At 43.2% G+C, this 27,894-nt stretch overlaps 1 protein-coding gene across 1 annotated transcript; it reads right to left on the reverse strand.

The window, feature by feature from the left end:
- Positions 1 to 6,481: 6,481 nt before the first annotated feature.
- On the reverse strand, positions 6,482 to 27,643 carry OPRK1 (opioid receptor kappa 1). Its single transcript, XM_081116415.1, has 3 exons — positions 27,169 to 27,643; positions 15,575 to 15,927; positions 6,482 to 10,509 (listed from the first exon to the last, which is right to left on the reverse strand). Exons 1-3 carry the CDS (start codon positions 27,423 to 27,425, stop codon positions 9,977 to 9,979), a joined length of 1,143 nt encoding a protein of 380 aa, XP_080972541.1. The 5' UTR covers positions 27,426 to 27,643; the 3' UTR covers positions 6,482 to 9,976.
- Between the last annotated feature and the right edge of the window lie 251 nt (positions 27,644 to 27,894).

Raw genomic sequence — 27,894 nt, forward strand, 5'->3', positions numbered from 1 at the left:
GTGCCTGCTGTGCCCCCACCCCGCACAGCTGCTCCAGCTTCTGCTGTTTATCCTGCTTGTGGTTGATGATGACCTGCCGGATACCACTGACGATGCCCTTCTGGTCGTAGGGGAGGAGGCCCATGAAGGTCTTTTTCTTGGACGAGTAGAGGAGAATAAGCAGGCGCAGCTCGCAGGGGGCCTTCTGGGGAAAGTGCACGCAGCCCACAAAGCCCATGAAGCCGTTGTCCATGATGCGGTAGAGGCGTTTGACCGACTCCAGGTTCTTGTTGGTGAAGTGGAACTGGACCACCCTGGACTTGCGGAGCACAGGGCGCAGTGTGGTCAGCAGCTTCCGCGGCATGAGCTGCAAGAGCAGCTTCTGGGGCCACTGCTCTGTTTTCAGGTTCTCACTGTGACTCACGTAGGCCTCGCAAGGCAGTGACTGTGTCACCTTGGCGTTGGCATCCACAGAGGGTGCAGGCCTCCACTGCCAGTCCAGGACCCCTCTCCAGGCCAGGATTTTGTTGGAGACTGACTGCTGCCCACTGAGGGCTGAGGCTCCTAGCTGGGCTGGGGAAGCACCATTCACCCCACCTTGGGCCACCTTGCTCACCATGGATGGTGCCCCAGGCTGCTCAGTGGAGGCCAGGCCCTGACCAGGGGCCACTGTGGACTGGTTCTGTTTTATGGTTTCCATGTCCTTTTTTATGGTTTCCATGTCTTTTTTTATGCTGTTGAAGTTCTCTCTCAGTTCTGCTACTGTTCCCCTAAGTTCATTGAGCATCCTTATAATTAGTGTTTTGAATTCTGCATCTAGTACATTGCTTGTCTCCATTTTGTTTAGCTCTTTTTCTGGAGTTTTGTCCTGTTCTTTCCTTTGGGATGTGCTCCTTTACCTCGTCCTTTGGTAGAATGGCCTAATGTATAGGTGTCCTGTAGGGTTCAGTGGCAAAGGCTCCCAGATCACTGTGCAGGCCCCTACCCCGACACACAGAGCAGGACTTACTTCGGCGGAGCTCGGATGCCTGCTGAGCCCACCCCTTGAGTGTGTCTCCTGTGGAGGAGGTTGTGTGGTGCTTGGAGGCGGTCTGAAGCTGTCCACTGGGCGCACTGGCTCTGAGACCTCCCAGGAGGTGCAGGCCAAGATTAGATACTGCCTGTGTTCTGCCCAGGGCCACCTGGCAAGAGCTACAAGGCAATCTGCAGATAGCTGGTACTTGTGCTGGGCTTGGAGGTGCCCGGGAAAGGCCAAGCTGCAAACCACAGCCAGTTGCCACTTAGCAAGAAGTACGGGGCACGCTGAGGACAGATGCTGCTCATTTGAGAGATTTTAGGAAGGTCTGAAGTGTGAGCTAAAACAGTTGATTCATACGGAAAAGCCACTGGAAACACCTGGGGTAGGCCGGAAAGTTGGGGGGGCAGGACTCAGATGTGGTACTCCCCTGCTGGCTCCGTGGAGAGATGGCTACCACTTTTGTCTGGGAGAAAGCTGCGCCCCCCAGCTCATGTCCTGATGCCAGACAATTAAGTTCCTTCCCATATGTCCTCGGTGCCTTTTGGGCTGCTCTCCAGGGCTAGAATTCAGAGCCGGTGAATCGCATTAAGCTGTGTGAAGGCCCTTTAAGAGGAACTGCCTGGGACTTCAGCAGCCTTGGGCCTCAGTCTCGATTCCTGCTGGTTTTTACAGCCAGAAGTTATGGGGACTTCTCTTCCCAGCACTGGAACCCTGGGCTGGGGGGGCTGGTGTGGGCCTGGGACCCCTCACTCCTCTGGGGGGACCTCTGCAGCCGAGATATCCCTCCCAGTTTTTATCTGCCACACATGGGTGTGGTACCAGCCCGTTCGGCGCCTCCACCCCTCCTACCAGTCTCGGTGTGGTTTCGTCTTTAAGTCTCTAGTTGTGAGGCTTCTATTCGGCTAGATTTCAGGCAGGTCTGAATGACGGTTGTCCTGTAGTTTAGTTGTAATTTTGACGTGGTTGTGGGAGTGAGGCTCCGTCCTGGCGGCCGGGATCTCTTCCTTGCCTTTCTTCACGCAGGTCAAAGGCCCCATCCTCAGCCGGCCTGACGCTATTTCCTTCCTCGATTGCCCCTCCCCTCCCGCCCGGCGGAAGAAGGCACTCCTTCCCCTCCGATGGGCGCACGCACTCTCAGCAAACCTGCAGGGGGCAGTATTAGACTGCCCTTCATTGCAGAGCACAGCTCACACACCTACGGCCTGCCCAAGTTCAACCGCTGGTGGCAAGGGAGGCAGGATTGCATCCCGAGTCGGACAGCTGTGCTGGCATCTCACCCCCAGCAGCAGTTCCCAAGTGTTTCCTCACTTTTGCACCCCTTAAAATAACTTTGAAAAATACCTACGCACTTCCTTGCATGATGTTCAGTGGACACCTCAACTTTAAGTTCAAACAGCTGCAAAGGATGTCATTTCCCATACATATATGCTAATTTAAAAAAAATAAAACTGCATATATGATTTTTAACATGCACCCAATGAAATCTAGATATCCCATGGGTTCCATACAAACCATCACCTATTTTAAATATAAAATATAAAATTAAAATAAATAAATATAAATAAATATACATGGATTAGCTCCTCTTTAACACTTGTTAAGTTTACATTTATCCCCCCAGCTCATATTTCTAGTCTACTCCCTCCCACAGAATTTTATCCTCATATAATATATATTTTACGTTTGAATGATTACTGATTACCCTAACATACCTCTCATAAACAAAATTATATACTTAAATTGAAATTTGTTCTCTGTGAACATAAGTCTCTTAAGTGTCAGGTTTTTCTTCTAAATCGACATATCATTATTTGTATTACTACACAATTAACTAAAAATCATAAATCTATGTATATATTTGAAGAATAATTATTACATGTAAAAATGTAAAATTTTATCAAAAACAAATAAATGTTCATGAGATAGATGTGTCTTTTTAATTCCACTTAGTTCATGCATCCATGGCCAGCTGTTACTTTTGCTAGAATGAGATGGGGTTCAGCATTAATTCCATTCGTATTTTTTCATGTTTACAGATATAAATATTGAGCAACTTTATTTACAAAAAGAAGAAAAAGACTATGGAATGAACTTTGTTTCAGCACTAAAACTCAGTTCCTTAAACAATTCCATGTTGGAGCCTAAAAACCTCACTTCTATCTATGAGCTTGATTAGGTCTTCTTTCAGTTTCACATTGGAAGCTACAATAATTAGCCGTAGAGTCTTTCACTTTCCCAACTTCTAAACCAATGTTTTGAATTGAAAATTCCCCTTATTTGTAGTGCTGGAAGCTTTCACACCCAAGCAGTGAGATCCTGAAGGTGGAAGACTACTAGATGGGAAAGGAACAATAGCCCGACCAGCATACAGCAGTTCTTTGTCCAGGTGATCAATCCCTACCACTAGGGTACATGTCCAGGTGACATTTGATGGGGTTCAGCTGTGCAGTGGTATGCTGAGGACAAGGCTCTGCCGGTGGGGGTTGGCTCCAGGGTTCTGGGGCCAAAGGATAGGTGCTGGAGGGTGTAAGGTGGGAACTGTCCCAGAAGAACCTTGGCAGTGCCTCACGTGGCCTGGGCAACACCCTGGAGCTAGGGCTGCAGAGGCCCCCACAGTGCCCTGAGGCTCGGGCTGCAGTAGGCAGAGCTAGAGCAGATTCTACTCCTCCAGAAAAGGGCTCAGCTCGGGGGTACCTGGTATGCCCCTATCCCACACTGCTCCAGCTTCTGCTGCAGAACCTGCTTGTGGTTGATGATGACCTGCCAGATACTGTTGACAAAGCCCGTCTAGTGATAGGGGATGAAGCCCATGAAGATCTTCTTGGACAAGTACAGGAGCATAAGTACCCACATCTCACAGGGGGCCATGGCAAGGAGGTACACACAGCCCATGGAGCCATTTATTGAATAGACTATCTTTACCCCATTATCTGTTCTTGCCTCCTTCATCAAATATTAATTGACCATAAAGGCATGAGTTTATTTCTGGACTCTATTTTGTTCCATTGATCTATATGTCTGTTTTTATGCCAGTACCATGCTATTTTGATTACTATGGCCTTGTAGTATAGTTTGATATCAGGTAGCATGATTCTTCCAACTTTGTTCTTCTTTCTCAAGATTGTTGTGACTATCTTTTGTGGTTCCATATAAATTTTTGGAATATTTGTTCTAGGTATGTGAAATATGCCACTGGTATCTTGTTAGGAATTGCATTGAATCTATAGATTACTTTTTGCTTATTTCTTTAACCATAGCCAGTACAGTTAATTTATTGTCAGACTGATAATTTTAATATTTTATGTTTTTGTGCGTCTGTTTTCATCTGTTGTTTCTTTTGATTCTTCTAAAAGTGTGCCCACATGTCTTTGGGTGCTGATTGTAATTTTGGAGATCGGGTGCTGGGGGAGGGAATATAAGAATAATTTGAAGCCTAAAGTGATATCACCTTTCTCCATGAAATTACTCTTTATATCTTCTGCTAGGTACTATCCTTACTCAAGATCAAGGCTAGAGCATCAGTCCATGCACCAAAGGACTGTGGGTTCGATTCTCTGTCAGGGCACATAACTAGGTTGTAGGTTCAATCCCCTGGTCAGGCATGTATGGGAGGCAGCCAATTGATGTTTCTCTCTCAAATCAATGTTCCTCTTTCTTTCCCTTTCCCTCTCCCCCCACCCTCAAATCAGTAAAAGCATATCCTTGGGTGAGAATTGAAAAAAACAAAAACTGAGAGAGATGATAACATCCTGAAGTGTAGCCTCAAGAGGGAGGCCCATAGACAGGGCGCGGTGGGGGAGCACAAAATTGGGACCTGTGAGTGGGGAGCTCCAGCAGCGTAGAGGACGGAGGAAACCAGGGAAGGGATAAACAGTGGCGTGTAAAGAAGCTAAAGAGAAGGCGGACTGCCCAATAGGAGCATGCAGACGCCCAGGTACTGATAACACACATGGACTGTGTGCAGAAGAAACAGCCCCAGTCAGGCCTTAACTTTGCTAGGAGTTAACAGGCGATCTCTCGGTCCCATCAGCCTGTGAAACACTGTGCAGAACCGGAGTTGTGGGGCAGAAACCAGGCAGTGTGAAATTAAAGACACAGTTCTTTAAAAATCAGGCAGTGAGTGAACATGTACTTCTCAGAATTTTTAAGGTGAAAGGAGCTTGTATACTGGCTTTCTTTTGGCAGCCAAGTCAAAGAAAGGTGGTTCAGTAACCACAGGTGCAGGGTACAGTGCTGTGTTCCAGTGGGAAAATTGAGCAGGCTGAGATTATAGGTGCAATAGAGTAAAATCAGCAAAAGAATCTCATGAGATGCCCTCTCTCTCAGTTTCTGTGAAACATTCTGGTCTCACAAACTGACTCGAACCCAATAAAGCCAGCAGAGGTAGGAGAGCTAGGACCATGGGGTGCCATGGAAACTAAGCAAGGCCTTTCTGGAAGTATAACTCCACATTCAAATATCTTAGGGTGTGGGTAACTGCTTATGATTTCCCATGGACTAGTCACAAAACTACATTCTAACATCCATATACTTATTAACTTTGTCCTTTACACAACATTAAGTTTGTTCCTTGCCACTAAGGAGTTCAGTATGCAACTGTTTCTATACGTAAAGTGCGCTTGAGACTGCATGGAGTTTAAGATGAAATGAAGTTTAATTGAACAGCAAAAACCTAAAATTGCTGTGGCTTGTTGGCGATGCCAAAACTAACAGTTTCTTTATTATAGTGATGTAGTTCATTATACATTTTTTTCTGGGCAAAACAAATCTTTGTTTCAGGGCTGTATATAATACAGGAAAGCACATTTAAAGGAAAACAATTTGGGGGGGAAAAAATCTCTCAGCAGATAGTCATTTAAATCATTTAGTGGGCTTAGGCCTTTAACAACAAACAAGATTTCTCCAAAGAAAGCTTTTCTCAGAAAAAGAAGATTGCTTTCTCCTGGATGATGATGTTATTAAGAAAATGTTTTGTGTCCAAGAATGCAAACCTTGGACTCAACAAAACCCCTTTGAATTCTAGCCCAGACAATCAATCTGGATTTTGATTTAACAGTTACCAAGTTATCTGATACAGATCTAACCAGACATTGACAGACAACTCAATATTGTGAGGTTAGAGTTTCTGAATTTAATTCTTCCCTTAGGTCACACAGATTTTAATTTAAGCATAGTTTCTTTGCAAAAGGAAAATCATATGCTTGATATGATTTTAATCTTAAATTGATTGAGACTTGTCTTGTGGCCTAACATGTTGTCTATCCTCAAAAATGTTCCATGTACACTTGAAAAGAATGTATATTCTGCTGCTTTGTCCTGCATGTTTTGGTCCTTCCATTAACCACCCACAGCACTGTCATGAATGGAAAGTTAAAGAAATTGTATATAGTTTTAAGAAACAATATTTTTCTTGCTTAAGTGCAGCATCATTTCAGGCATTAAAGAATAAATTATTTACCACAGTAATTCTCTGCTCTGATTTTTAGCAGTACAATTTTTATTTTATTGCAAGGCACACAATCATATATACAATGTATAATTATCACCTTCTAAAAATACAAGCTATAAATAATAAACATCATAGTAAAGGACATATGAATATACTTTTGTTGCAGAGAATAAAATTGCCTTAGGGATGAGATTTTTATATTTATGCTGAATTTCCCAAATGGCTTTTGCTTAGAAAATAAATCTTCTTTAGTGGACATACAAACTTTCACAGTTTTCTCCTTAAAAAGCTCTAATTTAAATCCAACCAATGTATTTCTTTTATGTCAGTAATTCATCTTACTATGTCCCAACACTAGATAAAATACCTATAAATTGTCTGATAATGGTTATATGAATTTAAGAACTTTTATTTCTCAGTAATGCATCATAGACTGGAGCAATTTCCTTAAGGTTTACTTGAATATTCTTTGCTTTTTTCAAAACTATTTTCCAAACTATGCTTCCTTTTTTAGTATAAAGCCTGGAGTTTTTACCTACTTAAACTCTTCGCGTAGGGGATGCTCCTAGGTTTCTAAGAGTAGTCTGAGACATTAATACTCCCCCTCTAGTTAGAGTTATGGGTTTTGTTTGTTTTTTAAATATATCTTTATTGATTTCAAAGAGAGGAAAAGAGAGGGGGAGAGAGAGATAAGAACATCAATGATGAGAATCATTGATCAGCTGCCTCCTGCATGGCTCCTACTGGGGATCAAGCCCTCAACCCGGGCATGTGACTGGGAATCAAACCTCAGTCTCCTGGATCATAGGTCGATGCTCAACTGCTGAGCCACACTGGCCAGGCAGAATTATGTGATTTTTTTTTTCACCTGCATGCCTCTTGCATATTTGTTTCATTTCTCTGAATATTTTCTGACTCCTCACTAGATTCTATCTTCCAGAAGTTGTTACCCAGGTTGGAAGATGGAGTTCATATAGAGAGTTAACTCAAGGATACATGTAGTTCTAGTCCCAAAGAGACACAGTGAGAAGTGCCCTCCTTGCTCTGAAGGCAGAACAGGAGCATCAAGAGATGGGACATGTCTGAGAGACAGTTGGGCTTGGACAAATGCATTGCATGGAATGATGAAGGAATCGCAGCATGACCACTGCTTCATGACCGTGCACAGAGAGACACGCGTCCACACTAGCCCACATTCACGCATGCACACACAGGCTTGTGCACATACGCACCTTTATTGAAGAAACACATTTGAGTAAGTGGTACTTTTCCTAGTTTTCATGACTCAGTTTATCCTTCTTAATGCAGTGCCCTAATGGGACACAGCCATCCTCCCTCCTCTTTCAGTTTGGGGAAGTTGGTGTGAACCGCAATGGAGAAGCTTAAACACCACTCATGGGCACTTAGAGCTACTCCCCTCTCCTTGGGCTGCAAACTTAGACATGAGGACACGGGAGATAATCAGGCTAAAGCTCAGGCTCTAATGATGGCAGCTGATGCTACGAAGGCATGTGCGGCACTAATCCAAAGAGAACGAATTACTGTAAGTTCGCTCCGTGATTTTATATCTGTTAAGAGTTTTGCACTATGTAAGAATCCTTCAAGAAAATCTCCTGGGCTTTACTGTTACAAATAGGTTTCTGTATCTCCCACTTCAGTAGGGTTTATTTCTGAAATTACTTGCTATGTAGATATCCTTCCTATATGAGATCCAAGATTTTTAACCGTGGGGTGAATGCCAACCAATATTTAACCCATTTCTATCTATTTTTATTTCTAAGACTCCAAGAACACCTAAGGAAAATCAATACAATTTAAGAAATGTTCAAAAGCGCTCTGCGTTTTCATCATGAAAAACCCCACCTTGCTGCCATGTACTAGGTACCATGAAAATCTGGAATTGACTAACTGACAAACATCATCATATTAAAACTCTGAAGCCACATATAAAACCTTCAATCCAAAAAGTGTGTATACATGAGAGAGAACGCACACAGTGGACAGAACTTACAGGAGTAGTGATGTGTAGAGTTACAGAGAACTATACCTTTGATTTTCCAATTAAATTTCAGAGGGCGCTGTCCTAATAACATAACATACAGGCTAAAGAAAAGATGAGTGTTATTTTAAAATTATCCCCTTTTCTGCCCAGGCAAATTACAGAAAGAGCCATTACTTCTGAAAACATACGTTTCAGGAAAAGGAAGGGGGAATTTATATATCATCTGGAAGTTTTAGCAAAATTACCCTAAATGTGATGCTCTTGGCATTATCCTCTCAGGTACGCTCTTCACAGAACACAGCGCGAGGTATGTCCAAGCACCGTGAGTGACATAATGTCCTCATTCAGCTCAAAGTTAAGAACAGTTCTACTTTCTACTGAAAGTCACAGAATAATATCTTGACATTTACACGAGCAAAATGCCCTTCTTTAACAAATAGAGAGAATATGGTAATAGTTATATATTCATAAAGGGATGTTGCATATAACTAGATTCTGCAAAGGCTACAGCCTGGGAGTGAGTTAAATATTTTGTGATTCATTAACACAGGAGTTATGGGCACTACAAAGGACCCACTGGTGCTCAGGGAGTCACAAAGAGATGGCACCTTCGACTGATTCCCAGGGAGAAGCTTATGTTGCAGCATCAACTCTAAAGAACTAGGGGGAATTATTAACAGGCCCTCAAGAAACTGCCTGGCTGGAAGGCAAACTCATTCCTTGTTTACACATATACTATTATTTACAGATGGACCTATATAGACTTTTGGTGATATTTAAACCACTTTATGTTTCTTAACATCAGGACATGCTTTATCATGAGATTATTTATCTGAATTGCATGCTAAAAATACAGTTCTTCCAGAAATTAAACCATATTGGAAACCATCTTTCACATGTTTAAATATCAAGAGAATTTTCTACTATATATGAACATCAGACATTTCAGGTGTGAGTCCAAGTCAGACTTAAGGTAGAATCCTCACCACACAGGCACATGAAATGCGTGCGTGTCCACGGAACATAAAGCGAGCTGGGCATGGGCCCTGGAAACGGTGGTCGCTCTTGCTGAGCTTGTCGCCGTCAATGTTAAGCATCTGGATTGGATGCCCACTAAGCTCTGGAGCCAATATTCTGTTTTTTTCCTTGGATTTCTAAACAGAGCTTTAGAAACCGAACGGCACAGGAAGGCCACAGCAGCTAAGTCCGGAGCTAAATCTTAGGTAACCAGAAGGAGAGGCTTGTGGCGTGTTCATCAAGGAACTGGAGGCCAGCCTTGCTTCCTGGCCCCACTGAGGGTTGCGTTTGCTTGCTGGGATCTTTCGCACTCAATCCCTCCAGCCTGGATGCTTCGGTCCACCTGGGTTGCTAATTGCAGCCTCATGGACGGCTGCAGGCCATGAGGTTGCTGAGAGTCTGCAAGAAATTCTACACCTGCGTCTCAGACGGCAGTGGTGATCTGAGTTAAACCCAGGTCACTGAACCCTTCCCTTCCCAGAGAGCTGTAAGAGGACATCTCCACGACTAGTCATACGGGCTTGTTCAGCCCCTCGCCGTCCCTCAGGTAAGCGGGGTCCTGCACCGTGTTCCTGGCTCTGCTGCTGCTCGGCCGCTCCGTCTTCATCTTGATGGGAAAGCAGAAGTCCCTGAAGCACCGCTTGAAGTTCTCGTCGAGAAAGGCATAGAGAACGGGGTTCAGGCTGCTGTTGGTGTAGCCTAAGGCGATGCAGAAGTAGTAGCTGGAGAGGGCGGCCGTGCTGTGCGAGGTGCTCCCCAGAGCCTCGGCGAGAATGAAAATGTGGATGGGCGTCCAGCAGACGACGAAGACGGCCACCACCACCAGCACCAGCCTGGTGATGCGCCGCAGGTTGCGGTCCTTCTCCCGCGAGCCCGAGAGCAGCCGCACGCTCTTCAGGCGCAGGATCATCAGGGTGTAGCAGATGACGATGATGACCACGGGGATCACGAAGGCGAACACGAAGACGCAGATCTTCAAGAAGAGGTCCCACCAGGAGTAATCCTCATCCGGGAACTGCAGGGAGCACTCGATGACACCCACGTCTGCAAGAAGGGAACAAAACGCACCAATGCACGGGAGGAAATGTACTGTCACCGAGGCTGCACAGTGCTGTAAGTGTGAACTTCAGGACTTTGGGTTTGCAAAGACAATGGTGACCTGAAGCAGATCACCTAGCAGATCCCCATCCTATTTTTGCGCGTGAAACGAGGAACCCAGAAAGTTACCACTTATTGGTAGCAGGCACTAAACCACAGCATAGATTAAATCAGCTGTCAATACGACTTACCTGGTTGTGGACACTGGTTTGACACTGACGACTTTCAGAGCAGCCAAATTGTTAATGTATAGCATGAGCACTTACTTGCATTCCAGCTTATTACCCATTATCCCAGATCCAAGGCTCTGGCAATAAAAACTATTTGTAATAAGTGACTAAATGTTGCAAATCTAACCATTTAATTTTTTTTAAAAAGCCAACTTGTCCTAAAACATTAACTGGCTTCCAAGAGCCCATTATGTAGATAAGTAAAAATGTACATGCAAGTTGTCTACGTATGGCCCAGGTATTAGGATTGAATGGAGCCCGTGGTGATCCTTGTGATCAGGGCATGGCTGAAACATGAGTCAACCTCTGGACAAGAAGAAAAAGGGGCAGGAAGACAAAGAAAAGAATCATCATCGTCATCAAGGAAATTCATAGATCTGACACCTTTTATTTTTACCAACATTGACTATGTAACAGACAAAACAAATTTTTTTGTGATAACCTAGAAAACCGCCTTATTTGTTCTGCTTCTCTTTGATGGAGAGTTTTTTTGTTTGTTTTTTTGAGTGACCTTAATATTAGAAAGAACAGAGACCAGAAAGAGCAGAAGCCCAGGATAAGTACCTTTCATAATGCTTTCATTGGGGATCCACTCAACCCTCCAGGGCCCCCCTCCTCCCCAAGCATCAACCGGCCCACACTTTTTCTTCTTGCCTCTGAGTAATCATCTAGCACAGGGCAGGCAAGACTTTCTGTCCTGATCCTTCCTTGCGGATAAAGTAATCATGAGCAATACTGAGTATAATGAAAATATTTTCTTCTGATGTTGGAAAATCTGCTTCAAAAACAGCACAAGCATATGTATAAATAAGGAATCAGTTCTATTAGTAATGTTTTTCTAAAACATTTTAATGTGATCTTAACCAAATATCCCTCAGTAAAACAAAATGTATCTTCTTATAGTTTCAATTCCATATACTTTAAAATACAGAGAATATAATCAACTAAATACCAGATCAAGCCTCTCAGTAATAAATAAAAGCTCCCAGAATCACTTGTAATTGTTGAGTCTCTACAAAAATCATTGTCCAAAATACTGTTGCTATTAGAACAAACCAGCTTCTCTTTTAATTTTTGCTTTAGTGTTTATAGGACTAAGAAGAGTTAAGATAATTTTTAAAAAAATCATCACTATTATCAGAAAAAAAAAAAGTAGTTATTAAGCAACTTTTGATGGGCGGCACATTGCAAAAATCTGAGTTTAAAAAATATTTTACCCTGATATGATTGTCTAACCACTATGCTGTATACCTGAAACCAATGTAAAATAATATTGAAAGTAAACTGTAATTGAAAAATAAAAAAAGAAAATACTATTTTGAAAAGAAGCATCTCAAAATATCATAGTTTTTGCTTTGTAATAATGATTGGGAAACCAAATCCGTATATGGTTTGGGTGTAGGCTATATAGAAATATTCAGGATTACTTTCTGAGATGTTGCTAATAAAGGACAGTTAAAAAAAGAAAAGGGATATTTTACCAGGGGTTTGATTTGTCTGTCGAATCTAGCTTTCCTGAAGGTAGAGAACGTTTTTGTTTTCTGTGTTTTATTTTTTTCTTTCTGCTTAACTTTTGTGTCTTCCAACATTGTCTCTTTATTGTGATTGGCCTCAGCTTAAACGTCACTTCAGAGACATTTATATAGACGTCAATCCATTTGAATAGTCCTCTCCCGTGCAATTTATATTATTTCTATGTTATATTCACCCTACTTTTGTCATTATATAATGACAGAGGCTCTTCTGTAATAACGTGTTACCTTCCTTAAGGTTCTTCTCTCCATCCAGATGTAAACTACTTTAGGATAGGTATCCAGCCTGCCATATTCAGTATTTAATCCCTGCTACACAGGGTGGCAGAAACATATGGCACTTCAGGAGAACAGGTTGTGAAATAAATGAACAAATGAATATCACATGGAAACCTTTAAAAATACAAACTGATTACAGTAGTTATTATAAAATAGTACCTTCTAAGATCAGCAAAGCACCATAAGGGCTGATGTTTAACTTGGGTACATTTTTTTTACTTTGAGCACTTTTTCATATGATTCTTGGCCATCTGTATGTCTGCTTTGGAGAAGTGTCTATTTAGGTCCTTTGCCCATTTTTTAAAATATGTTTTATTGATCTTAGACAGGAAGGAAGGGTGAGGGATAGAGAGATAGAAACATCAATGAGAGAGAGACGTCGATAGGCCACCTCCTGCACCCCCCTACCTTGTCTTCTAATACCCAAGAGCCCTCAATACTGAATGAATACCCTACAGATGTTGATAAGCAATCAGGCAGGACCTGTTCATTCATGATGTCAGATGATGATGCTAGTAGCTAACATTTTTTGAGGGCTCACTGGACTCTGCGTTACCAGCTTTCCACGCACTGACTCATTAGATCTGTAAAACACCCTAGGAGATAGGCACTATTATTACCCCTATTTTGCAGATGAGGAAATTGTGGTCTAAATAATGTCTCCAAAGTGACACTGCCCATAAATGGTGAAATCAGGATTCAATCCCAGGCAGTTTGCTTCCAAAAGCTGTGCTCTTAACCAAAAAGAAATACTGTAAACTCAGGTGCATTAACTGAGATTTCTTGTTCAGGTGGATGTGTTTTAATGTAATTAGTGTCTGATTCCTTTCAGTGAGCATTCTCCACTATGAACTACTGACACCATTCAGCTCTGATTCAGTGCATAGAATTGATCTAAACACTCCTCTTGGTCATCCAAGACTCTTGCCCTGCAGAGTAATGCAACACTCCAAAATGAGCACTCTGGATGGTCCAGAGACAATCTCTTATCACGTGAACAAAATCTGCTTCAAAAAATAAAGACACAAAGAAAGAATGGAGCCCTCCTACAAGACTACTTTAATATTTTCCAACTTTCTCCTCTATTTGCTGCACAAATTAATCTTCTGCCTACACTGGTGGGTCTTCCCTTTCATTGCATCTGCACACATTCATCTACAGCAACTCCTTCCTGGAAAACCCACATCTATCTTCATTTCCTCTTTCAAAAACCTAATTGATATCCATTTCTTCTAGGATGTCATTTTCTCTCAGTGATTAGAGGAGTGTAGTGGTTAAGTCCACAAGCATAACATAAAATATAAAAATCAGTTCTGTCTTTGCTCTAGGAAAAATCATCTATCTTTTTTTATTATTATTTATCCTATTCTCTCAGCCTCATAATGTATATGCAGCATCTCCTCTTAAATCCAAGTTATGATACATGAACACCTAAGGCTCAGAGTTTCTTGCAATTTTATTTCCATTTGTTCTCTCTGAAGGAAAAAATCCTGTATGCAATTAATCATAGTCAAAAACACTTCTCTGATAAAGTTCGGCATCTCTTAAATTTTACCAAGTATTATAGTTTAACGCCTGCAGTGGCTAAGCTGGAAATTCATTTTATAGTTTCAGAAGAAAGAAATGTATGCTCCAGTAAAAAAATGTGTACCATGCACATTTTTTAATAAGCTATGATTTTAGCACCTAAAGCTAAGCTATGAGTTTAGATAAGCTATGATTTTAGATAAGCTATGATTTTAGCACCTATCCTTTCACCACGACCTGGAAAGTCCCTGCTGCACATATTCAATTATCTGTCCTCACAGGTATCAAACCTCCCTAATATACTGGAGTATTTAGACACCTGCTAAGGCAGTAAATAACATTTATAAAGTCCAAAATGATTGTTTTACTCCCCTTTCCCGAGTTTCTGTTAAGACCAAATCTGTTTTTACTCTTTTATCTTTTACTAGTAAAGCAGAACTCCTAGAAGAGTAGTTCTCACCTTGGCGGCAGGTCAGGGCCAGCCGGGGAAGAGCTTACCAATCTTGATATCCTGACTGTGCCTCAGGCCGGTTAAACCAGGCCCTCAAGGGCGGACCCGGGAAGCAGTATTTTCTAAAGTACCCAGGTGGCTCCAGTGTGCAGCCCAGGGTGAGACCCACTGTCCTAAGAAATACAGGCAAAACATCGAGTCTCCTGTTGGCATGGGGTGAGAACTAACATGTCCACAATTTAGTGGTCTGGTCATCTGCTGGCATCCATCTGTGAACCTGATTTTCAATGGCCTACAGCCAAATGTAGCTGTTAGGACAGTGATGTGGAGATTGGCCCCTAAGGAAAAGAGCATAAAGAGCAATATGTCTCTAATGATTCAGGAGCCCTTTTTTAAAAATTTTGTTTGTATCCTCAACTGAGGATGTTTTTATTGATTGATTTTTTTAAAAATTGTTTTTTTGAGAGAGAGGGTAAGGTAGGGAGGGAGAGAAAGAGTGAGAGAGAAAGAGAAACATTGATAGTTTGCCTCCTTACCGGGGATCAAACCCACAACGTAGGTATGTCCCTGACCAGGAATCGAGCTCACCACCTTTTCGTGTATGAGATGTTGTTCAGGCCCTTTTTAGGGAGAAAGATGAGGAGCGAGGTGGTATATCTCAGAATTGCCAGAATACAATGGAATCGTGTTTCAAAACTGCACAGGCCTGTGGTTCCTTACCTTCACCCTCGCTTCTCCAGATTCTGATAGCGCGTCCGAAACAGGAGATAGGCTGGGTTCTGTGTTCAGGTAATACCATTACCTCATCTCGTGTTTAAATATGGAAAGGAACCCAGAATTGCTTTATTTCTCATCTTGCATGGGTTCAGGCATTATATTTCCATTGTCTTTTGACTTTTCCACTAGATGTGTATTCTAATCACTCCCAAGTTAAGAGTTTGTTTCATTAGAAGTCATGTTTTAAAAAATTAAATGGAAATGCCCACCCTTACCTTCCCTGACTTTGGTTCCTCCAAGGACAATTGCGGATATGCCAACAGATGAAGACAGGAGCCAAATACAGATATTGATGATCTTTGCCTTCAAGGGCGTGCGAAAGTCCAACGCCTTGACGGGGTGGCACACAGCAATGTATCGGTCCACGCTCATCATGGTCAAGGTGAATATGCTGGTAAACATGTTGTAGTAGTCAATGGAAATGACTATCTTGCACAGCACGTCCCCAAACGGCCAGGAATTCATCAGATATACTGTGCTCTGGAAGGGCATGGTTGTAGTCACTAAAGCATCAGCCAAAGCCAGGTTAAATATATAAATGTTGGTCGCCGTCTTCATCTTAGTGTATCTAAAAGACAAGAAACGAGATCGTTTCCTTCCATCTTCATGTCAAATCCATGAGGTAAATCTGTTTGTGGAAGCTTCTGGGTTACTGATTTTGCTTTCACGCACTTATTCTTTAGATATTTATTGAGTGTCCAATATTAGTAAAAGAATTATTCTAAACTTTAAGGGTAATATAAAAATGGCCAAAAATCTCTAACTTTAGCTTTTATTCTAGTGCTTTGTGCAAAAATATATTTAAACAAAAAATTAACAGGTAAAGAAAACAGCATGGATAAATAGATAATATACATAGTATAGATCTTTTCAACAGACTTGCATATAATACAGGTCTTTTCAAATTCACTGGCTAAAATGCAGCTAAGTTTGTTGATTTTTGTCTGCCACTGTGTACTAGTTTTTTCATTTTCAATGCTTTAGGTAATCAAAGCAGACTGAGTTCTTCCCTTATGCATGTCATAGCACAAAATGGTACAGTAGGTGAGAAAGAATTCTGCTTTTTACTCCCATTTGAGTGAGTTTTCAAGCACATAATTTGTTCCACCTTCCAAATGAGGGAAGAGAATTTAAAAGTATGTCAGAAAGATTGCCTTTAAGCACAAATTATGCTTTTCATTGTAACATGAAGTTTAGAACAATTCCATTTTCAACTAAAACTGAATTAAGAGAATTCTTTTACCTAGAATGTTTCTTCGGGGATCTATAAGGCCTGAAATGTTCCAAACTGTATCAGCAGGTTTCTGGAGGCCAAATACTAACATATGTCGGGAGAATCCATATGTTAATGACTTTCTATACACTTCAGATTTGTAGAATTTATCACAATTAATTCAGCCATGCTCTGTGAACCTTCAAGGAGCTGGGCTTTCTCAATGTTATGGTCATGACTTTTATTAAAGGTCATTTAAAGGGCTCTGTCTTATGGAAAACCGCTTCTGCTTTGACTGTATAATCAATATCAATGGTGTTCATTGATCACTGTGTTGGTGTCATCCAAGACATAAATTTGCCACATGAGAAATTTCTTTTACCACGAAATGATAGAACAGTCTTGGCTCCCCTTGGAAAGGGTCTAATGTAAAGTCAAATAGTCCTGAGTCTGAATTCAGTATAAGACTTTTCTGCATTTCAGTTCCTGTTAAATAAGGTTAATAAAACCAAAATGGCAATACATGAGATAAAGGCAATGGATAGCCTGACTCTCAGCCTCTCGATGCTCCCCACCACGCCCCCCCCCCCCAGTCTCCTCTTGCCTTCTTCTTATTAAGAAACATATTTGTTAGCACTTGAATGAAGGCATTATAGGGACTGGAACTAGAGTCAATATCTTTTGTTTTCCATTTTGATGCCCTGTTGACTAAACAGTGCTTTAATCCAGAGAGTGAGGAGCTTATTTAAAAGTATACTTTGTCTCACAGTTTTTACTCAAATATTTTTAAATATCCCATAAGCTTTAGAAAGCAATTACATGTGCAAGGCCAAGGCTCAGAGAATAGGTTTTATAAAGGCAGAGATAACTAAGCAAGTACATTCACTGAGACAGAGCCAAATATTTCTAATGAGCGGGGCTGAAATGCTATCTCTTCAGACACTGTCTTCTTAAAAATATGGTTTTATGTTTGAAAAATGTATCTTACAAGCTGACCTCTTACCCTTTCAACTTTCTCCCCCCAAATCCCTAACACTAGCAAAGATTCTAGCAGGCAGTATCTTTAACTTCTACTCTCACATTGCTTCCCTGACATTCTCTTCTTTCTCTATAAAGTTAGACTGATCTTCTCTGCCTTACATGATTAAGTAGACTTGTGATCTGGTCATTTTCCTTCCAACTGACAGACTTTGGAGAGGTCCCTAAGAACCCTGAGCTGCAGTTTCCCAAGTATAAAATGGGGAATAGAATGCCTATTTCATATAGTTCCTGAAATAATTAGTGGCATGCACATAGTCTGGAGAATATGTCTAATTTATTTTACGTTCCCAACTCCTCTTTCCTCTCTTATGTGGGTGGAAGCCGCTGCAAAATTCCCTTTTCTGTATATTTCTCAAAGTAATATAGTTATAAAGGGCATGGCAGGAATTCAAACCCAGATGTTTGATCCCCGCTCCTGCATTCTTACCTCTCCACAGCACAAAACTCAGTATTTTGACTTCCGTGTATCTTATTTGATTCTCACAACAACTACCCTTCAAGTTTACCCTGAGGATTTATGTCTTTTCCCCAGTATAGCTGAAGAAGGTTAGACTCGGGTAAGCAATTTCTCTAGTGTTAGCAGAGGCTCAGTGGGAGGGTCTGGAAGGGGCAGGAGAGCAAGGCCTCTCTCCATGTTTCTGAAAGACACGTGCTTATGACCCTACAATGCCACAGAAGGAGAGCTAAACAGGTATAATTAAAAGTAATAAATAAACAGCGGGTTCAGCAGATATGTATTGACAGTCTTACACACTACACTAGACTGGTTGAGCTGTTGGGTATTGTTTGTATTTTACCAAAACGAAACAGTAGTTAATCCTCTCGGTCACTGTATGTCCACTGTTGGGACAAAAGAGAAAGCTTTCTTACTATGATAGGGTGTAAAATTATCTTCCATTTCATCCACACTGCTTTACAGAAGTTCGTAAGCATTTCAAGCAAAATGGCACCATCTGGGTGGGAACTGGGGGCTTATGTGGAGAAGCTGGAGGTGGGCTGGCAGCAAGTGGTTGCACTTTTTAGCATACACGCCACAGGAGCATATGGCACTAAAAGAGCAAAGTCTGTGGGCTGTCCTCACTAAACCTGACAACGTGACAAACCTGAAACAACAGTGCCGTGCACCAGGAGAGGCGGTGGGCAGGCCAAAAGCGGGGTCAACTAGGGAACTGACAGCACCAGCCATGAGGCCACGTGGCAGAGGGTTCTCCAGGAGTTAAAACTGCTCAAGGCCTTCCTAGTGTAGTTCTCTTTCCAGAGAATTAAGGCGTGGCTTTTCAATTGGCAACCAGACACGCCTGTGTGATGGCAGAGGGAACAAAGTTATCTGCCGAGGTCCCAGGAACCAGGGCAGAGTTCCTGGGGAAGTGTGACACTAGCAACCCAAGAAATGAGGCACCAGTGGGAGAAAGGCTGCGCTTCTGACAGCGGTCTCAGGGCTTCTTGTCCTTTCCCTGTGCTTGCTGTTCTCAGACAACATGCAGGTAGAAGATGTCTTGCTATTGCCAAGTGTTGCTTTTTTAATTTAAATCATGATTCATTAATCAGCAGCTCCTTTTAGCTTCCTGACAGCATGATAGATCCCTAATCCTGATGGCAAAGCACCATTACTTAGCATGGGACCTGGTACTTGATAACTGCTCAGTGAATGCCAGCCCTTGATGTCATCAGTGCTGCTCCCGCTATTGTTATTATTGTTACTGTTATTATTAATTATCTACTGCAGTCCAAATAACCTGTATCACAGCCCCATAAGATACCAATGCCCCCATTTTTTCTGAAGATGATTCTCACGGGCTCTCAGACTCCATAGCTAAGAAGTAAAGGAATTCAGGATTGTCATTCCAAAGCTGCTTAAGGAGTGAGAAATTTTATCAGAGAAATAATGTGATTCTGAGGATTCTGCCACCTCCACCAGCTAAAGACTGAAAAGCGTTCTGATTAGTGTGGTTGCATATGTGTCATGAAGGTTGACAACATTTGAGATGACGCAGGGCATGGTCCAGAAGGTAACACTGACCTAAAACCCTAGCAGCTGCCCCACGGCGGACAAATGCTGCCATGGACATTACTGTGTTTGAGTTTTTTGAAAGGAAGTACCCATCTTCAGGTGAGGAAACTGAGTAAAGAAAAAGAAAGTGAACTGCCTGAAACCACAAATTCCTGAGACAACGGGAAGTAAAATCTGAGCCTTCTGAGTAGCCATCAAACTACAGCTCCAACTAATGAAAACAAAAACCTACAAGCCTGCCTTTAACTTACAGTGCTGGAGGTGCACTGGGAATCTGAAGATCTTCCAAACACCAAACTCAGTAGGGGGAGGGTTTTGCAGCCCCTGAGAAATGCAATCCTTTTAACCAACGTGGAAGACTGGCCTAGTGAGAGACAAGCGTTGGCACTCTTGTCCCTGCATTGCTCGCAATACGATTTACTCATTTCCCTGCCAGTGTTTTCCAGACACATAGCCTTCTACATTTTATGTTTAAAATGATCAAAAATAATGATAGCTGTACTGATGTGAATTCTCAAAAGAATTAATTTGAAAACATAAGTAGTTTGCTTCACTAAATCCTGCAGATACCTTCAGTTTATCTTGAAATTAATTTGCTATCTGTTACTATTGAAATTATGGTTCTTTCCTAAAGGGAAGTAGCTGATTAATTTTAGAAAAAGAAGAGAAATTCAGTTATTGTTTCTCAATGATCTGACTTTGAAATGGCCTCAGTCTGTAGTATTCTAAAGGAGTCATATTCCCATAGGCCCCTTCGGTTCCCCAGAATTACTCTCCTATGCAAAGAGCAAAAGCTATAAAGAGAACTGAGGAAAATGGAGTGTGTCCCTGAGTCCCGTGACTGTGGAGGCTGCAGTCACCTGGCAGGTAGTGACACACGGCCACAGTGGTGGACTTGACTAGCATCACACCCCCTGCAGGGCAGTGGTGGGGATAGGGGAAGAAGGCGAATGTCAAAGTAATGATTTCCCTGGAATAGCCAGCACCCCAATGACTGTTCATCCTGCTCTGTAATCAGGGCCCTGACTCCCAGAACAATGTTCAAGTACATTCAACTGTGCATACAGCGTGTTTATAATGGCCAATAACACCTAGTGGAAAACTACAGACCTCAAATGGCTGAAGTGTTATTTCCTACTGTACAGCCATCTGGATAGGTATGTAAGTATCTTAAATTGTTTTTCCATTTTTATACTGAAAACTGACCTAGCTAAGGTAGGCTACAGGGTGAGGGCAGAGAAGAGGCACAGTTACCCTCCTGCTCTGTCCTGTCGGAGGAAGTGAGCCCTTCACTACGTGGAAAGCGGCATCGCAAAGCACAGAGTATTGTTGTGCAGTTAAATGAGTTAATAATAAGTTAATGAGCTCAACAGGAGTTCAGAAAATTGTTCTTATTGTTACAGCTGATCTCTAAATGCTCATAGCTGTAGCCATTCTTAATCTGATGGCTTTCTTGCCCACCTACAGACCAATTCCTTTGGAATCTCCCAACTCATCACATGTTTTATGTTTTCTTATATTTTATGTAGATTCTGACTTGCTTGGTCAGCAAGACTTTTACAATATTATCCCTACTCTTAAAATTTATTCTTCTTACATACGTTTTCCTTATCTAAATCTTAGGCCAACACCCCCTTCAAAGAAAGAAACAAACAAAAAAAATCCATTGGTTGATTTTCTGTTGAGGAATAAATAAATGTTATTCTGAAACCATATTTTGTTAATACAGGTCTAAGCCTGACTTGCAGCCACACAATTTTAGGTTTTTAGCTGAGCACAGAGCCACCCGAGGTAACAATTGAGTGTATTCATAAATTAATATGGAGAAAAGGAGTGAGAACTGCACAGTTCACATAAAGATACTGTTGCTCAAAGATGAAGCTGAATGATTAATGGAGAGGAGCTATATCATCCCCAGGGAGAGATAAGTTGCTTCTGGAGCTAACACGAAGACAGGCACCAGGAAAAACTGTCATCTGGTAAAATCAACATAACCAAGAAGTAACCTTAGAGACTACAATTTTGCCTGGAGTCTGTTAGGGTTTAGGAGCTCTATACTAATCACAAAATTCTTTTCTTTTTTTTCTGTTTTCCTTTTTTTGGGGGTCTTGGGGGGGACTGTTTAGTCTCTCATCTCTGAAATAGTTCCACAAAGATTTGGGCTTCATCTGCAATCACATGCCCCTCAGAGGGGAAAATAATTCCCTTTAGCTAATCCACATAAATACTTGCTGTAAAATCAATTCTCTCTTTTCAGAGCTTGTCAAATGATAAAATTACTTTGAGAAATGCCAGGTAGGCCCTTTTGTAAATAATTTCTGAAGTTATCTTTGCTATCCTTGCTTTACAGGAAATGTTTAATATTGAATCCAAGAGAGAATTCAGGATAAAGGAGGCCTTTTTTTTTTAACCAAAGTCTAAGGTAAGACTAATGCCAGATAATGGGGAGCGGCACATGGCTAATTACACCAACACACCCCTGCCTTTTCTCTAGTGCCTCCCTAGGTGCAGCCTGGCAGTATTATCTAAGGTGGGGTACGCTGATATTTGGGAGAGTATGGAATATGCTCCGTAAACTGCGGTCATTACAATGAGCACTCGAGGAGAAGGATAAGACAGCTGGGAAGGGAAAGAGGCAGGCACTGCAGCGGGCACTCCGCCTGGGTCGCCCCATTCCTCCCGCACTGCCCCAGCTTGGTTACAGACACACAGTTTCGGACAGACTGGCACAGGTTCAACCATGAGGCCCAGACTGAGCCAGGCAAAGCTTTTCTTTACATGAAAAAAGAACATATATGCATAATTATCATGAAAATTAGAGCTTGAGGAGAGTGTTTTCTTAAGTAGAACAGAAAGGGAGCAGGCAGTGTTTAGGGCTGAATTGTTTCCCTCGCCCCAAATTCATGTGTTCAAATCCTAAGCCCCATTCCTCGGAATGTGACTGCATTGGAAGATAGGGCCTTTATTGAGGTAGAATGAGGTAAGATGGGGGCTTAATATGTGCCCTAATCCATTATGACTGGTGTCCTTGTAAGAAGGGGATGCTGGACACAGACACACACAGATGGAAGACCATGTGAAGACACAGGGAGAAAACAGCCACCTGCAAGCCAAGGAGAGGCCTCAGAAGAAACCAATCCTGCCAACACCTTTTTGGACTTCTAGCCTCCAGGGGTATGAAAAAAATAAATGCCTGTTGTTAAAGCCACCTAGTCTGCGATACTTTGTTACAGCAGCTGTTGCACATTAATTCAGGCAGATTCTCTAGAAACCTGAGGTACCTGCAAGATAATCATATAGAGCCATCCAGAAGGAAGGAGGCCAACTGAATCTGCTGCTAGGTATGAATGCCTGGGAGACAGATTCATGGATTTAAGATTGGTCAGAATTTCCCTGAATGTTATGGCCAGAGGAATGGATACCACTGAGACTGTGATGGTCAGTTTGATGTGCCATCTTGGCTAGGCTACGCTCCCCAAATATTCAGTCAAACACTCACCTAGGTGTTGCTGTAGAGGTGTTTTGTAGATGTGGTTAAAGTCCACAATCAGTTGACTTTAAACAAGGGACATTATCCTAGATAATCTGGCGGGCCTGATCTAAACAGTTGAAAGGCCTTAAGAGCAAAACTGAGGTTTCCCTGAGAAAGACAAAATTCCACCTGGGGAAGGCAGCCTGCCTTTCTTGATTCCTGCCCTATGAGTTCTAGACTTGCCTCACCAGCCCCACAATGATTTAATATTGCCAATTCCTTGCAATAAATCTCTTAACATGTGCATCCCCTACAGGTTCTGCTTCTCTAGTGGAAGTCTGACTAATACAGAGAATATGCCAAGTGAGAACCAAAGAGAGCTAAGAAGGTTCTGGAAAATATTTATGAAACATAAGAGGAAGAGGAGCCTGTGATGGAGACTAAAGAGAAACCCAAAGGATGTGGAAGGAACTCAGGAATAGGATGCTTTCGGAGAAAGTGAGGAATGTAAGATTGGCCAAGCATGCCAAAACTCCACAGAAATCAAGCGATAACCAGCCTAACGTGAGCATCTGAAGTGTGAGTCCAATTACTTGTTGCCAATACATGTAGGCAAGAGGAGCATTCCTAGCAGCCGGACGCTGGTATCACAGTGGGGAATATGGTCAGGGGGGATATGGCTTGGGAATTAGCACCAATTAAGTTAGTTTTTTAAAATGGGAAATGGTAAAGGGAATGGATTCCTTCTGGAAAATAGGAGAGCGACACAGAAAAACTCCGCAGAATTGGAGTCAGATACACTTGAAAGCAGTGGTATGGCCCTGACAAAGATAAAATTGATTTTATTCAGCAGCATTAAGCTAGCTGGGTATAGGAACAAGGAAGATAGGTTACTGGCTTGAACCAGGATTAAGGTTTGATGGAAGACAGTGGAAAAATGGCAGATAGGCACGGCAGTCAAGTATATTATCTAGAGAGGCTGAAGTTATGGCTCCTGGGGTCTAGGCTAGGTAAGAAAAGAAGCAATAGTCTGGGAGAAAAGGAGGGATTGCCAGGTAAGAAGGTATCCCAAGGTCTGTAGAAGTGATGTAGTGGAGAAAGAAGAGCAGAATGCGTAAAAGCACAGGGCCTGGGGCCAGGCTGCTGGCATCATTCTAGCCCCACAAGTTAGCAAGGTGTGGCCTTAGTTTATCTAATCTTTCTTTGCCTTAGGTTCATCATCTGTTCAATGGTCGTGGTAATATACCTATGGCTGTGAAGATTAAATAAAACAATTCACGAGAAGTAGGTAGCTTTACCAGCCTGGCATATATTAAGTGTTCATTAAATTTTAATTATGTTTGCTAAGGGAGGATACTGCTGTGGGGGGGGGGGAGTTGTAATGAGTGGGAGAATGGATGTTTAAGATGTTAGAGGTGGGGCTACCTGGCAAGGTCCTGGGTGTGGGCAGGAGTGTGTATAAAGGAAATATGAGGTTTGGATGCTGAGTGTCACACCTAGGGGCACACAGTGTTGGCAGGACCCAACAGTGTGGATCAAAAGCTGAGGAAGAACTTCCCACCCCAGGGCCACACACCCTCAAGCCTGGAGGGAGGGGTGGCTGGAATGCACAGATTTTAAGGTTTCCACAGTGAAAGGTAATGCGCCCTAATATTCGGGGATCATGACAGATGGTACACATTAAATGGTGAAAACAATTGAAACTTGAATTTGTAAGGCAGGTCCAAACACAGTCAGCAGTCCTGACTTTCTCCCCAGGTTTCAGTTGGCCATATTAAACTGGCACCTGCCCCACCATTCGAGCCTCCAAATTCCACCTCCAGAATGAGTTTCCAGATGACTGAACTATACCAGGACCCTTTTACATGTGTATTAAAACAGTGTTCTTCCTAAAAGTGAGCCTCCACCTTTTCAAGCAATGCTCAGCCCTCAATATCAACTATAAAAGCCGCATTTGAATCCACACTCGGGTTCTGCTCTCAGTTCTGATGAGCATCCCAGGGCCCTCTCGATGCCACCCTCTCCCGTCTTCAGCCCTTTCTTCACCTGAGCCAATTAAACCCAAGTCCACCGATTTTTCTTCCGAGGTTTAGAAGAAAAAGAACGGTCACGTCAATAGATTAGCATTCCGGGATGACAGTGGAACTCCTCACTTTTCATTTATTATCGAACTTAATCTGTAAGTCTTTCAGAAGGAGGTGGAAGGATGGAGGATGTTTTTATGTGAACTGTAGAACTCCTTTTGTATTTTTAGCTGATTTTATCCGTCTAACAAATTTAGCCCTAGACATAGTGTATATCCTGATCTACAGCGATTCTTTTTCCTTTCTGACGTGTCTAATGTTCCCCATTGTCTTCGCACATATTTTAGGATTTTTCATTGTTTTTAATCCTAGTCTTCAGGAACATATAAAAAGTTGTGGAGCAGCTGAGAAGCTCTTCTCAAGGAAAAACTTCCGGTGCTCATTCAAATGGCAACAAGCTGTACCTGTTTTACTCAAGCACTTAACTATGAGTAGGAACACAGTTGGGTTTTTTCTTAGCCTCTTCTTTTTGTGCAACAATCTTTTATTACAAAACAGCAGCCTCTGTACCAAAGATCTTTTAAATTTTTGAATTATAATATAGAATATAGCTGTCTTTACTTCTAGTTACTATAATCGTCTCTCTAACGGAAAGCAGCCCTGAAATTACTAATGACTTGGAAAAACATTTTGCTTTTAAAATATTCCCCCCTTCTGTAGTCTCTACTCATCACTGATAGAATTCCTGTAAAATGCAAGAAGCAATTATGGAAACCAAGGGTACCAAGCTACAGACACTAATTGTAGGTAAAATGAGCTTTCTAATGTATTTGGAGACTTAAATGACGGTTTTTAGTTCTGGAGCACGGATGGGGATAATAGACCTGACATTCCCAAGCCAAATAAAAAATAATAATAAAAGTCATCTCTAGGACAATGATTTCCCAAGAGAATCACACTTCTGCTGCTGTAGATACTGACCTTAAAGTTCATGATAAATACAACGCCTGTTTTAAAACTAAAGTCAGAATAAAAAGAAGAGATGAGTTCATTTTTTCAATGCCCCTACACAGTGACTTGGACATTTTATTTCACAGGAGCTTCTCAAAGCAACGTAAGCTTCTCATTCACTCCCAAAGGTGCATCTGCAGAGCATTAAGTCTCCCCAGGTGAAATGCACACATCTCAAAGGGCGGCCGGAACAAAGCTGGGATTCCCGGCCCCCCTTTTTCTCTGGTGAGAGAGGCCAAAATAAGCTTACCTTCACTTACCAGAAAATTAGCATTGTGTGGATAGCTGGATATTTATTACTAGAAGTTGAATTCAACATAATCCCGCAAAAGAACAATAAAATAAAACCTTCACATTCTCACGGTGGAAAATAAACAACAAAGCGATTTTGGAAAACCTCCACAACCCGCACATTCTTTAGAGGGTAAATACGAGACCACTTACTTACAAAAGTCACTGATATTCTGAACAAATCGCATTTCAGTGCTAAAAAAAGGCTCGGGTATGGATACCAACGACCTTCAACAGTATATTGGTTTTCGCTTCATAACACATAACACTAATCGGATGAATGGAGGAAATGCTGGATTATCTAGAGTTTATCAGGTGGATCTGATTTTTATCTGAAGAAATACTTTCAAAGAGCAGAGCGAAGTGCTGCGCACTGGCACAGGCGCCCAGGCGGAAGGCCGGGCAAGGGACTAGCTCCCTCCCCGGGAGACGCGGGACTTGTTCCACACCCTGGTACTCACCCTGCCCACAGTTTTCAGAGGGGGCTGGGGGAACCGGGGCACCCCGCATCCTCAGGAGCCTCTGGCCGCTGGGACTCGCCCTGTGTGAACCTCGCAGCCCCCCACCGAAAACTCTCCCAGGAAGTCGTTCACGTCTAAGTGGCCAGCCTCTGAGACCCCCCCCCGGGACCTGCGCAAAGGGTCGAGGGTCCCCACCGCCCGGCCGGCTCCCAGCGCGGGTCCCGGCGGCAGGCCCCGACCCCCCTCCCGGCTCTGTCCACCGACGCGCCCGGACCCTCCGCTCACCGGATGATCACGAACATGACCAGGGAGTTGCCCACCAAGCCCACGACGAACACCAAGGAGTAGACGGCGGTGATGATGACCGGGATGGCCGGGGAGATGTGCACGGGCTCCAGCGGCGCGTCCTCGGGGCCCCCGCTGCTGTTGCTGTCGGGCTCGGCCCAGCCGGGGCCCCAGCCGCTGCCGTTGGGGAGCAGGCAGGTGCCCGGGCCGCAGGTGGGGCCCGGATCCCCGCGGAAGATCTGAACCGGGGGCTCCATGGTTGGGCGGTGGCAGGTGGAGCGAGAGGAACGGCGGCACCTGCTGGGCGGCGGGAACGGGAGAAGGCGCTGGACGCGGGGAGGCAAACTTGGCGCGCGCCCGGGTCAGCGCGCGGAGGCCGGCGGCGCCGGGGGCGCGGGACCCACGGTTGCCCACCACGGCCGCCCGGCCCCCGCGGCGGGGTACGAGGACCCTCCAGCTGTCACCCTAGGGAAGTGCCGGGGGGGGGGGGGGCGAGCTCTCGCTCCCTTTCCCTAGCTCCTGAGATGCCCCCTCCCTCTCCTAGGCATTGTCCCCCGGTGGAGAGGTCTTCGGACTGCGGCTCTGAGATCCTCGGGACCAGAGACCTGGGGTGCAATGCCCTACCTCCCAAGGACCGCCTCTCCAAAGCCCCAGCTCACCTCTGGCTCTCGGAGGCGCGCGGAGAGGTCCAGAGGTCGCCGTGGGGAGCGATGCCCGGCGCGTCCC

Source organism: Miniopterus schreibersii (assembly GCF_964146895.1).
Source record: "Miniopterus schreibersii genome assembly, chromosome: 17".
Taxonomy (NCBI): domain Eukaryota; kingdom Metazoa; phylum Chordata; class Mammalia; order Chiroptera; family Miniopteridae; genus Miniopterus; species Miniopterus schreibersii.